This window comes from Rosa chinensis, chromosome 6 (assembly GCF_002994745.2).
Source record: "Rosa chinensis cultivar Old Blush chromosome 6, RchiOBHm-V2, whole genome shotgun sequence".
NCBI classification, from domain to species: domain Eukaryota; kingdom Viridiplantae; phylum Streptophyta; class Magnoliopsida; order Rosales; family Rosaceae; genus Rosa; species Rosa chinensis.
Genome location: NC_037093.1, coordinates 57,112,802 through 57,125,905, shown reverse-complemented (window position 1 = coordinate 57,125,905; position 13,104 = coordinate 57,112,802). Strand labels below are relative to the sequence as shown.

At 39.1% G+C, this 13,104-nt stretch overlaps 2 protein-coding genes across 5 annotated transcripts; both read left to right on the top strand.

The window, feature by feature from the left end:
• Positions 1-1,342: 1,342 nt before the first annotated feature.
• LOC112174800 (O-fucosyltransferase 10) lies at positions 1,343-5,882 on the top strand. The gene is made up of 10 exons (XM_024312612.2): positions 1,343-1,968; positions 2,394-2,472; positions 2,720-2,787; positions 2,960-3,048; positions 3,362-3,559; positions 3,766-3,970; positions 4,071-4,238; positions 4,457-4,624; positions 4,861-5,051; positions 5,188-5,882. The coding sequence occupies exons 1-10, from the start codon at positions 1,591-1,593 to the stop codon at positions 5,384-5,386; spliced, it is 1,743 nt and encodes a 580-aa protein (XP_024168380.1). The 5' UTR covers positions 1,343-1,590; the 3' UTR covers positions 5,387-5,882.
• Positions 5,883-6,167: 285 nt separating this feature from the next.
• On the top strand, positions 6,168-10,708 carry LOC112169489 (pentatricopeptide repeat-containing protein At4g08210). 4 transcript variants are annotated; one of them, XM_040507759.1, is made up of 5 exons: positions 6,168-8,731; positions 8,988-9,061; positions 9,409-9,572; positions 9,699-9,892; positions 10,254-10,708. In XM_040507759.1, exon 1 carries the CDS (start codon positions 6,380-6,382, stop codon positions 8,555-8,557), a length of 2,178 nt encoding a protein of 725 aa, XP_040363693.1. In that variant the 5' UTR covers positions 6,168-6,379; the 3' UTR covers positions 8,558-8,731; positions 8,988-9,061; positions 9,409-9,572; positions 9,699-9,892; positions 10,254-10,708. The 4 variants fall into 4 exon arrangements, with proteins under 4 accessions (XP_040363693.1, XP_040363694.1, XP_040363695.1 ...); XM_040507760.1 differs by having other exon boundaries at positions 10,223-10,708; XM_040507761.1 differs by having other exon boundaries at positions 10,209-10,708.
• The last annotated feature ends 2,396 nt before the right edge of the window (positions 10,709-13,104 follow it).

Here is a 13,104-nt window from a genome sequence, read left to right as displayed (position 1 = left end):
ATGCACTCTGTTGCATTTGAGAGCCTCCGTTATTGGATTTTAACGGGAACGTTACGAATGAAATATAGTATCTAATATTTCTGACAGGTAGATTGGCTCGGCTCGGCGGCTCAGGAGCCATCCAAAACCCAAGTCCGTCAGTGAGGTCACCCCACCGAACATTATTTGCTGACCATTTTAGTTTCTGCTGGTACTTGACTTGATGTCAGGGAAGGCAATCTATGTTAAAAGCATCTCCGGATCTAATGATCTATCATGGATACATATATGTCCAACTTTTAAAGCAAGTTCCAATTTGACGATTTATGTAATCATTTTGTGTTCTTTTCCCGGGTGATCTTCAAGTCCAACCAACTTGCCAAGCATCTATGTTGGTTATATGAACCATTCTCGTTGATCTTTCAAGTAAAATAGAGTCATTGTGTTACATGTATTTATTAAATTTGACCTTTTTATTGGAAAATATATATATATATTTTTTGTCATTTAGATTGACTTTAATTGATTGGTTGGAGGTGATGGATGTATTGTATGTAATTTTTTCTTTCTAAAGGTTTGAAATTTCAACTCTTCAAATTTATCGAAGTTTTGTTAGACATTGCTAGTGTCGACGAAGTGGTGTTAGTTCAGTGGTTAGAGCACCCATTACCTATGTACGAAGTCATGGGTTCGAGTCACCATGGGGGCAGGAGTGAAACCCTTTGATCATCTTTTTATAGAAGAAAAAGAAAAAGAAAAAAAAGATGGACATTGCTAGTGTCGAAAGAAACTTCAATATATAATGGTCAACATTGATACCAAAAAACTAATTTCGAATATATTTTTAATATTGCTCAAATATTGGTAAGCTCAAATTGAAAAATTTCAATAATTTTGAAGAAATATAAACTCTTAATTTTGTTTGAACATGTCTAGTGGCCTAAACCTTTCAGCATCAGATGGTATTAGTAGCTTTATGAATTTTGTCATTTTCTTTTATACTTATGCAAACGAGATATTTTATATAAGATACGCATATAGAATGAAAAATTGATGTATGTTGATGAGCAAAAAACAAATAAATGCAATAGTCGAGAAGTAAAAAAAAACTTTTAACTTTGCCATTCAAATTCATATTGACGCCTCATCCGAATTAAAGTGCATCTCAAACCTCACAATTTATTAGAATTTTTGTTCTCATACCTCTCGCTTTCTTTTGAGCACGATTGAAAGAGAATTATCAGACAGAATAAGGACATACCCGAGTTCTTTTGTAATTACACAGTTACCAGATTAGATTATAGTATTATACTAGGTTTTAAGCTAAACCCACTATCGTACCCCTTACAAATACAGTTATACACCGTTACAACAAAAATGGAAGCTCCCATAACCTCAGTGTCACCATCGTCGGCTCCAGCTCGAGCCACTCACTCATCCTCTCTCTCTCTCTTTCTCTTTCTTGTTGAGATGCACTTTCTCCCAAATAATCTTGCTGCATTTCTCTGATTCAAAAACCCATCTTTTTCTACACTACTCTACAACTCCCTCTCTCTAAGCTTCTTAGTCTAACAAACGTACTTGCTCGCTCACTGAAAGTCTTTTGCTCACATGGGAGCCAAAGCCAAGTCCCACCACCATTACAACGGCGGCAATGGCGGTGGCTGCGGCAGCGACAGCAGCAGCAGCACATCTCCAAGCCCGCCACCGTCACCGCGCCGTAACTCTAGTTCAGTCTCCTCCTACCGCCGGAAACTCCGGTCAAAACCCATGTCGGTCGTCGCCGGCTTCCTGGTCCTCCGTCGGTTCTTGCGACTGCTGGTGGTTCTGCCCCTTCTGTACGTCTCTGGACTTGTCATGTGTGTTGGTGTGGGCCCCTTCTGCTCTCTGGTGGGCCATACCCCTCACCCCGGGTCGGTTTACCGGAGCCATGAGATATTTCAGATGCTCTGGCCTCATATTCAGGCCGACAATTCTACTCCGATCGAGGTTTTGCTTCTTCTTCTTTTTTCTTTTTTTATGATATATTTGGTCTTCTGTTGCTGAGTGTTTGGATTCTGGGAAAATGCTTGAAAAGGAAAAGAAGTGATAGATTTGAAGTTCAGATATTTAATTTGGAGAGACTAGAAGATGAAATAGAAAGAGGACAAGAGATAAAAAGACAAAAAAATTACTAAAAAGAAGCGCTATTGCAGTTTTCTGATCAAACAAGCTCAAATCTTTCCCAGTGTTTCCAGTGATGTTTTAAGATTCGGATCAAGTACTCGAATTTGTAGTTGAACTTAATGTGAATTGAATTATGAAGTTCAAACTTAATGGGAATCTCAGAATCATGTTCGCGTTTGTAAGTCATTGATAATGTGTAGAATTGCGTCAACTAATCGAGAAGATTGGTTGTTTCTTTGTTTGTGTAGTTGTCTTCTGTGTGGAGATACAGAAGGAAGCTGAAAGAGCAGAAGCCTTGTCCACATTCAACTGCAGGACCACAGTCTGGTATGTATGAATTAGCACAAGTTTGTTAAGATGGCTGCTACACTATAGACAAATTTTAGTAATTGAATCATGGGATATGGAAAGATCACTACTTTTGGAATCAGAGGTCATGGATCTTTTTTGTCCAGTGATATTGTTTACGTTTATGGGAAGCAAATTTTTCATGTTTATGCACATGGTGAGAAAAAATTGAGAGTTTGTTATTGTTTTTATGTACATTGTACTAATATTATCTGCTGAATGTCAGACAACGCTTCCCCTAGTGGTTACTTGATAGTGGAGGTTAATGGCGGTCTTAACCAACAACGCTCTGCGGTATGATAATTCTAACCAGTTCTCCGTTTGTTCTTATTTTACTTAAAATTTCTTTTGTTTAATTTCTAACATTAAGGCTGCTAGATATCCAAGTGTGATATTTGGTAACTACATATCCCTTCTAGGTGTAAATATATGGTTTGTTCTTGTTATTAAATCTGCTTTTTCACAGATTTGCAACGCCGTGGCTCTTGCTGGACTTTTGAATGCAATTCTAGTTATTCCTCAATTTGAATTCAATAGTGTTTGGAGAGATCAAAGGTAAAGTAATTATTGTTTAAATGCCAATTCTTAAAACTTAACATTATTGTTTAAATCAGGAGATCAGCAAATTATGAGTCTGACTAACTTGCCTCATTTTAATCTTGATAAGAAACTGTATGACAATGTCTAACCAGCTTCAACATGTTCGGTTTAAATGAGATCGGCAGGCTCACATACAGTCCTTCATTAAATGGCCAAGAATATGTATCAAAACTCATTTTGAGGATACCCTCACTATGGCCTTGCTTTAAATGATTTTACTGATTGTGCTTTCAATTTAAATAGCTAACAATAATATTTTGTTTTGCAGTACTTTTAGCGATATATATGATGAAGATCATTTCGTAGCTACCCTTGAGGGCTACGTTAGAGTGGTTAAAGAACTACCTGAGGTACTGCTGGAGAGATATGGTCATAACATCAGTAACATACCAAATATTCGTGTCGAAGCTTGGGCTCCTGTTCGGTATTACACAGGAGAAGTTTATCCTGTTCTGCAGAGCCAGGGGTACGTACTGAACTGTTATTTTCTTCCATATATGTGATACTATTGGTGTTCTCATTGAGCTGAAGAAAGCAAGCACGTTGTTTGAAAAATCAACAAGCAACAACTTTATTTCAGCTTCTGATACTCTATTGATATGAATATGAAGAATCTTAGCGTCTCTCCAAACTTACTTCTAGGTTGTCTTTGTTTGCTTATTTGGTTCTCAGGGTTGTACGGATAGCTCCATTTGCTAATAGGTTATCGATGAGTGTCCCACCTCCTATTCAGTATCTAAGATGCCTTTCTAATTATGAAGCATTGCAATTCTCTTCTTCCATATCAAATTTGGCAAAGAAACTAGTTGAACGAATGATAGAGAAGAGTTCAAGGAGTGGTGGAAAGTATGTTTCAATCCACCTCCGTTTTGAGGAGGTAATAAAGCTTAGTTTCCAAACAGTTAAACTTTTGGTTAGTCATTTTTAATGGTCAAGAAAGTGAATCGTCGTATCAACCATCTCTCTTCATCCTGCAGGACATGGTGGCATTCTCATGCTGTTTGTATGATGGAGGAGAGGCTGAAAAAGTGGAAATGAATTTAATACGACAAAAAGGGTGGGGAGATAAGTTCAAACGTAAAGGCCGTGTAACTCTGCCAGGTCTCAATAGGATTAATGGAAAATGTCCACTCACCCCCTTGGAGGTACTTTAATATACATCACTACTATTGCTTATTATACCTTTAAAACTTTGACTGCACGATTTTTCTTCTATATGATCTAAATGTTTTCTAAAGGGATAATGGTCCCTTAAGTTATTATTTCAGCTGTTCATAGCTCATAATTCAGCGTGCATCCTCTATCAACTTGTTGTCTTTTGTAGAAGAATAATTAATTGCTGCTCATTATCTTGTCAACGTAGGTTGGAATGGTGCTACGGGGTATGGGATTTGATAATACTACTGCAATATATTTAGCATCGGGGAAAATATATAGGGCAGAGAAGCATTTAGCCCCTTTGCTGAAGATGTTTCCCTATCTGCATACTAAAGAGTCTCTTGCAACGCCAAATGAGCTTGCTCCGTTTGAGGTATCTCTTGCTAGGTTTCAGGCAATGTGCTCCCAGGAGAGTATGAGTGAACATGTTACTTTGAAATATTCTGTCCTAAAAGTTCATATGCTCTAGCTCTAGATTTTTTTAAATTTAAGAGGTCAATCTGGTTAAATCATGTGAAATCTGTAGAAAACAAGCTGTATCGAAGATAAAGACTATAGAGGTCGTCACTCTTCCACATTTGATCTAATTCCTGTTATCTCGTTTCCTAGGGATATTCTTCAAGATTGGCAGCTTTGGACTATACAGTATGCTTGTTTAGTGAGGTTTTTGTAACAACCCAAGGTGGGAACTTCCCACATTTCCTAATGGGTCATCGGAGATTCATCCATGGTGGACATTCCAAGACTATTGTGCCTGACAAGCGCAAGCTTGTTGTTCTGCTGCAGGACATGGGTATCAGGTATTTTCCCGCAGAAAGACCATACAATCAAAATAAAGTAATTTCTGTTTGCAATGCCCTTACTAAGTGAAGATTTTGTGTTTATAAGCTTTAACAGTCAGCTACTATGTTAATTATGTGAATATTGGTTTTGCAGTTGGACAGATTTCAGACTTCAGATGCAAACAATGCTCAGTGAGAGTGACCGCAAGGGAATGATTATACCAAGAGTGAAAAAATTTACACGAAAATCTTCTGTGTACACTTACCCTTTGCCAGAATGTAGATGTCTACAAAGACACAATAACACTCGGATTGTCCCATCTACACTCTCGGGTTTCATGACAAAGCTGTGAGAGGAACAAACAAATCCCACGCTTCATAAGTTTCTCTCTTGTACCATCGTCAATCATATGCTTCACATTACATGGAGGTCTTGGCTCTTTTCTTCTGTGGATTTTGAAGAGACCCATTGCTCTAAATCCTGCTGTGGCCCGTGGAAAAATGTAGATAGTCCAAGCAGTTGGTCAGGAGATGCAGGTTTTCCAGTTTTGGTTGCAGAAAGGAATTCTGTATTTCATGTTATTCTTTGTCCCTTATACATGTTAGATCTGTTATCTGGGATAAACTTCTGAGCTGCCTCTGGCAAAGTTGGGGGGGGGAGACTTGCTCAACATTCAGTACATAGACAAATACGTAGAGCATGCAAGTTTTCAGTTAGGTAACGCATGCCAACTAAGTCACATTTGGTAGGGGTTGCCTAATTTGTTTGGAGTTTGATTGTTTTTTGTTAGCCTACAATGTATTTCTAAGTACATAATGAAAATACTTGTTACATGTTTTCGCATTGTATCTTGGACAAGATTTTGGCATGCCAAATGGTGTGGCTACATGGGGGATTGGGGATTTGGGGGGGGAGTTCGGTTTGACTTTTGAACACGTCCATTTCTACTTTCTAGCGATCATCTCGCTCTACATTGGAAAATAAGGTTTACTCCCTTTTTAGCTGTCAAGTCCTCAGCAAACTTCTCAACTAAAGACTCCACAACTGTGTTGATAATGTCAGGTAGTAAAGTCCCAATAAAAAAAACAAAACAAAAGTCTCTAGTAAAAGAAGACACATATTTACGTAAAAGACTTGAGTAAAAGTCTCACCTAAATAAAAAATTCATCTTTTACTGTTTTTCCAACAAATCAGTCGTCGCCAAAACCCTCCTGAAAAAAATAAAAAATAAAAAAATAAACTGTCGCACTGTAAGAACTTTTACTTAAGATCGCGGCGCTTAAACTTAAACATAAACTAGGGCACTACTACACTCTTTTCAATCCAAAGTTGATGATGTAATGCAATGCGGTGGGGACTAACGTACAGGCATGCAGGCCCAATCTTCGTGTGGTCTTCCCCTGTCTGTATCAGAGGCAATGCACGGCCTCCTATACCCTCCTTCATGGCTGTCATGTACTTGAACCGCATAGCTATAGCTCTCACCCACTGCCGCCGAGTCCAGGCCTTCAATCACGGCAAGGCATTTCACTCCCAGTTGATCAAACTCGGCATTTCCGCCGATGTTTTCCTCTCCAACAATCTGATTTCCATGTACGCGTCCTCGCCTCGTCTGATCGACGATGCACAGCATCTGTTCGACGAAATGCCTCACAGAAACATTGTCACGTGGACCACCATGGTCTCTGCGTATACCAAGTGCGGGAGAGGTGGTGAGGCTGTAAGGCTATATGGGTTTATGGTGGAGTGGGGTTTGGGGAGGCCCAATGGGTTTATGTACTCTGCTGTGCTCAAGGCTTGTGGTTCGGTGGGTGACCTCGGATTGGGGAGGGTGATCCATGAGAGGATATCTAGAGCTGGGTTGGTGTTTGACACTGTTTTGATGAACACCCTTTTGGATATGTACGTGAAATGTGGGAGTTTGGGTGATGCCAAGAGGGTTTTTGATGGGATGTTGGATAGGAACTCGACGACGTGGAACACGATGATTTCGGGGTACAGTAAGGCTGGTTTGATGGATGAGGCGGTGGGGCTGTTTCGTCGGATGAAAGAGCCGAATGCTGCATCGTGGAACAGTATTGTTGCTGGTTTTGTGAATAATGGGAGCCCGCGTGCGTTGGAATTTGTGAGTATGATGCACCGGGAAGGCTTCAGGCTTGATTGTTATACTTTCCCATGTGCTTTTAAGACCTGTGCTTGCTATGGTTCATTAGCCTCTGGGAAGCAGATCCATTGTTATGTTATACAGTCCGGTTTTGAGTCTGATAGATTTACTTTGTCAGCACTGATTGATATGTATTCAAATTTCAATCAATTGGATGAAGCCATAAAGTTGTTTGGTCAGCACTCAAGGTGCAATGCTTCCATTAGTTTGGCACTTTGGAATTCCATGATTTCTGGATATGTCATTAATGAACATAATTGTGCAGCTCTGGGTTTAGTTTCAAAAGTCCATTGCTCAGGTGCACAGATGGATTCTTACACTTACAGTGGTGCTTTAAAGGCCTGCATCAACTTGCTTAACTTGAGACTTGGGCGTCAAGTGCATGGTTTGGTTGTCACCACAGGATATGAGTTGGATTATGTTGTTGGAAGCATTCTTACAGACCTGTATACAAGAGTGGGAAACATTAAGGATGCATTGGGGTTGTTTCACAGGCTTCCAATGAAAGACACTGTAGCGTGGTCTGGTTTGATCATAGGTTGTGCTAAAATGGGACTAAGCTGGTTAGCTTTTTCACTGTTTAGGGATATGGTGTATTTGGATATAGAAGTAGATCAATTTGTCATTTCATTTGTTCTGAAAGTTTGCTCCAGTTTAACATCTCTTGGAAGTGGCAAACAGGTTCATGCTTTCTGTGTTAAGAGTGGATATGAATCTGAGGGGGTTGTAGTGACATCACTGATTGATATGTACTCAAAATGTGGTGCTATTGAGAATGGGTTGGCTCTGTTTGATTCTGTGGCAGACAGAGACACTGTGTGTTGGACTGGAATAATTGTGGGGTGTGGGCAAAATGGAAGAGCTGATGAAGCAATTAAACTTTTCAATAAGATGATAGAATCAGGGTTGAAGCCGAACGAAATTACATATCTAGGAGTTCTTTCTGCCTGCAGGCATGCTGGTTTTGTTAAAAATGCAAGGACCATCTTTAATTCTATGAAAAAAGAGCATGGATTAGAACCTGGTGTAGAGCATTACTATTGCATGGTTGACATTCTTAGTCAAGCTGGATGTTTTAAAGAGGCTTTAGATTTCATTGCTAAGTTGCCATTTGAACCCAACCAAATCATATGGAGATCATTACTTGGAGCCTGTGGAACTCATAAAAACACTGAACTAGTAAATATTGTTGCTGATCGCCTTCTTGCAACTTCACCAGAAGACCCTTCCACATATGTGACACTTTCAAATGTTTATGCAGAATTGGGAATGTGGGTTGATTTAAGCAAAGTTAGAACAGCTGTCAAGAAAGTGGGTGCAAAAAAAGAAGGAAAGAGCTGGATTGAGATTTCAAGATAAGAAAGAGTGCTTTAGGCTTTGTGCAGAAACTAGTTCTTCAGTTCAATATACCACAGCTACTATAAAATCAAGTCTGTACATGAGCATAGGGATGGATCATTGTACTGAATAGCCTGCAAAGATCAGAGAAGGAGGCCTTGGTGGCAAAGTCCAGAGAGATGTATTTGTCTTATGGTATGTCAAATTTATTCTTTTTATTTATTTTTAATGTATTTAAAATATTTAACTCAGACTGCTTTTTCTCTTATTTATTGAGGTTGAAATATGAATCTAGTCAGGTCATCCAATTAATTTTTTAATATCCAAAGAGTATGCAAAAAGCAGACAGACTAAATCTATATCTCAATTTAGCTTGATTTTGTGCTTGCTACCACTTTTTCCTTATTTTCATTTTTATTTTATTCATTTTAAGTTTCTTCTTTACGTGCAGGTTCTTCATAGAGCTAACTGCAGGCATGGATGCTCAGAAAGATGCCTGTACATGATATTTATCTTTGGTTGCAGGTATGGCTTATTTTCTTATTAGTCTTGCAGTCTTGCTGTGATGCTATCTTAGGAAATGACAGATGCTCCTATTCCCATGTAGAATGTATGCTCCTGATATGTTAATAGCTTCTTTAATACAGGAAATCTGTCACTCTATCACAGTTATAAACAGAGATGATAAATATGAATACATGATGATCCACCATCTAGTTAGGCTCCTACTTCATTTCTCATATAGGCCATAATGTTTTGTAGCTTATAACTGTGTTCTCGTCCTCAGTTGTTCATAACGGGGTAAATGTTTTATGTCTGGCCATGCTGAGACAAACTTTGTGGTTGACAATTGTTTCTTGCCCTATTTAAAGGAATTTGCACAGAAGGGGAGGAAGAAGAACACATCTGTTACATTTTGTTACAGAGGTAGGGTGAAGTTTGAAGAACCAAGGAATGAAAACTTCAACTGTTATTCACAGTAGACCGAAACCTATCATGTAGACCCAGCATTCCTCCATAGTTGATCTATTTGAAGGTTAGCATCTTTACCCCTGAAGTAGTTTTAGTGATATTTGCCTGCAATTTCTGCATGCTCATGCTATAATTGAGCACTAATATGTTTCTCTTTTCTTGATGTTGCCTTCATTTCTGTGGTTCTCAGATTTAGCTTCCCATCCTGTGTATCATATCTGGGGTATGATGATACAATCAGTAGCAGAGCAAGTTGCCAGTTGTAAGATCAGGATATGGAAGCAAAAATTGGCTGTCGTGATGAGCAATCAATGATCTCCAGTAACTTGGAAGTGAATCCAAAACTCAAAAGAGCCTTGCCACTCAAGTTTGGTATTCCCAAGCGTAAGTGGATTATCTTTCCCCGTGCAGTTGAATCCTTATTTGTTTTTTAATCACTCCACTTCTAAACCAAGAGAAATTTTGATCAAGAGGCTGGCCTTAAGCAACTGCACCTGTGTAATCCGAACCCTTGTCTAATGTATAAGTTCTAAGAATACTAGAGAACAATTCCGCGACTAGAAATATATACCAGGAGCATCATTTGAGCTGATCAGTTGTCAAATTTTCCTCTGCCTTTAAATGAGCCCAATATTATCTTTTTCAATCAAACAGTAATAGTTAAAAGGATCACAAAGCAATAAAGAATTGCATATTGAAGGTTGTTCCCGACAGGGTGAACTACAAGTGACTGCTCTTAATGCAGGAAGGTCCATGATGGATACATAGACATGATGGTCCTGGTACCTGAACCTGGGAAATGGTCCAGCGGGTCCATCCCATATGAGCCTGATCCGACACAATGGGAAACAAGGTGTGGCTTCCATCAGTTTCAGGCAGCAGTGAGCCCCCCCACAACATCACTGTAACCCTCACTGTATTTACGGAGACTGGTCTTTGCTGTTGGGTCTCTTCTGGTACAGAATTCTTTCTCAATGCCACGTAGCTTTCTTCTTCAATCATTTCCAGTGACCATGCCCCCTCTTTCTCTGTTTAAAGTGAGAGCATGAAGCTCAAGCCTGCCTTTGGGTTATTCTTTCTTTTTCAGTATTTCACTGATATCAATAGTGATTCAGAACCTATAGTAATGCAAGAAAGTTCACAAACAAAGTTACCTAGTTGTGGTGGCCTTTTTCTTTTTGGCGCCAATCTTGGCTCATCCCAAGAACATGGCAAAGGTTATGATGTTGTCCCTGGCGTTGCGTGGGGCCTAAGGTTGCCGCATATGTTAACTAATCTTCTCTATGATTGCCTTATAAAACTCTTTTTCTTTTTGGAAAAGGAGATCAATTAAGCTGCCCCATAGCCAGCCCAATGGGCTGAAAATAGACACACACAATCAGTCTGTTGGACAAGCCCAAACAGGCATAAAACTAATACGGAAAATTAATGGAGAAATTATCATTTACCCAATTTCAGCTTAAAAATTGCCCACTTGCTCCACTAACAGTTTTTTAATCCCATTTACCCAAAACACTCTAAGGGATTATTTCCCTAATACCCAATTAATTCTTTTTTTATATTTTTGGGACACTTTTGCCATCTCCTTCTTTGTCACTTAGAGAGAGAAGTGATAGGAGACCTTGCCAGACTGTGGTGACTAGTGGCTGGCAGCGGACTCCGGCGACCGGTGACCGGAATCCGGCGATCGGTCGCTTGAATTGGTGACCGGATTCCGGCGTCTGATTTTATTACCCCCCAATAATACCTAGTAATCATATTATTGCCCCTCAATAATCATATTATTGCCCCCCAATAAACTTGTTATCGTGGATCAATAATTAGTGAAAAATGAAGATGTTTTGAATTTTGAAAGATTTCAGAGGTTTATCTAAATAAATAATTTAATTATTGCCCTAATAAACATTTTATTGCTGACAGGACCCGCCTCGGATTTCACCTTGAATATCCAGAGTGGCCCTGCGGGGCCCACCTTAAAAGAAATGGGGTAATTCCCGCATACCCAAAAATCCTTGGTATTTTTCCCAATTGCCCAACACTTTGGTATTTCACTATTGACAAAAGGCAAAGACTCACATGGATAGTTTTGACAAACAAATGCCCTCTGTATCCTATGTTGACCTTAGATTCTTCTACCGTTCTATTCAGTCAAAAGGAAACAATAAAAAACATTAAAACAAAAACAAGACTAGCCTTCAACATGCCACATTTCGCCTAACGACTTCCTGTCTAAACGGCTACTCACAGGGCGGAATCACTGCTGCTTGTCCTAATTTTTCTGTTTTAAAACTGATTCTTTTGGCTGAACAGTAAAGCTTTAGAACTTTGGCTTTCCATGGGATGCATGCATTCGAATGTTCAAACTTTGACATAGTAAACTATGCATGATAAATATGATTATGAAATGTAAAGATAATGACATAAACATTATAAATTAAAGAAGTGGGTGAACATCCATCTGAATTTATTTATTCAAATATACATATAAAGCTTTAAACAATCAGAGCCTCATTCTCAGGTAAACAGCAAAAGCTGTTTATCTATCCATAAGAATGAGAACAGTTACTTACTTGTATTGAGAGCACACTACTTCACACCTAAACAGGAAAGGAAGCACACTGCTATTCTATTTTTATTTTCAGAGAGGGTTTTCTGATCTCAACTTCGAATATTTTCTAAGAGAAGCTGAAGCTCCTTATATAGGGAGCGAAACTCAAAATATCAAAATGTACAGGACAACTCCGTGACTTCTGCTTTTCGTAGTGCTTCTGCTGGTGGAGGTTGGTCAGGGAAAAGCAAAAGGAAAAAGTGAAATGTTTTTCACTTAACCTTTTCTTTTTGAAAAGGAAAAAGCAAAAGTAGCTTTAGAAAAGTCTAAAGTTCTACAGTTGCTATTTTGGTGCCGATTCTTCACCTGTAGCTTCACATGTTCTCGTCCGTTTCAGAATTGTGGCCAAAGACAAAGGAGTTGTTGTCTGTCTGGGCCATGCGAGTTGTTGTTGCATTATCCTCGACGTCTGTATCAACATACATCTTGTAGTGGTTGTCATTTTCAAGCTTTTCCACCCAACTCATGCATGCCATTGTTGAGTCTATCTCTTTTCTGGTTAGAGATAGGAATATATCGCTGCTGACTACGTCAGGATGATCGTAAGCAGTGATAATTGTCTTTTCTCCTGCTGCCAGGAATGTGTTGTTGCTGTCTTCAGAGATGATCTTTTTGATGTAGTCAAGAGCCATGGCCTTCATCCAAGGAATGCTAGAGTTCGGTTGGCCGTTGTATGCTACACAGGCTGGTTGAAGATATCTTCTTTGAATAATTCTCACATAATGATATGGAGGAATATATTCAACTTCACCATCTGTCTTCTGGATCCATTCAGGAGGTGTGGATCTGAACTTCAGACGAAGCATACAGTTGTCTTTTCTGATGTTCTTGACCGTGTTGACAATAATAGGCGGCAAGCCTCTTAGATCATCATTAGTTTTAGTCCATAAATTATGGACAAAACCATTTTCAACAAGCCATAGCTTGTGTTCTTGAGGATGTTCACTCTGAACATTTACCAGGTATCTTCCAACATATGGTCCTGAGA

Coding starts and splice junctions, on each gene's coding strand:
- LOC112169489 (XM_040507759.1), top strand. CDS start 6,380: ATGCGGTGGGGACTAACGTACAGGCATGCAGGCCCAATCTTCGTGTGG.
- LOC112174800 (XM_024312612.2), top strand. CDS start 1,591: ATGGGAGCCAAAGCCAAGTCCCACCACCATTACAACGGCGGCAATGGC. Junction 2,788..2,959: donor TTAACCAACAACGCTCTGCG/GTATGATAATTC, acceptor GCTTTTTCACAG/ATTTGCAACGCCGTGGCTCT. Junction 5,052..5,187: donor CTGCAGGACATGGGTATCAG/GTATTTTCCCGC, acceptor TTGGTTTTGCAG/TTGGACAGATTTCAGACTTC.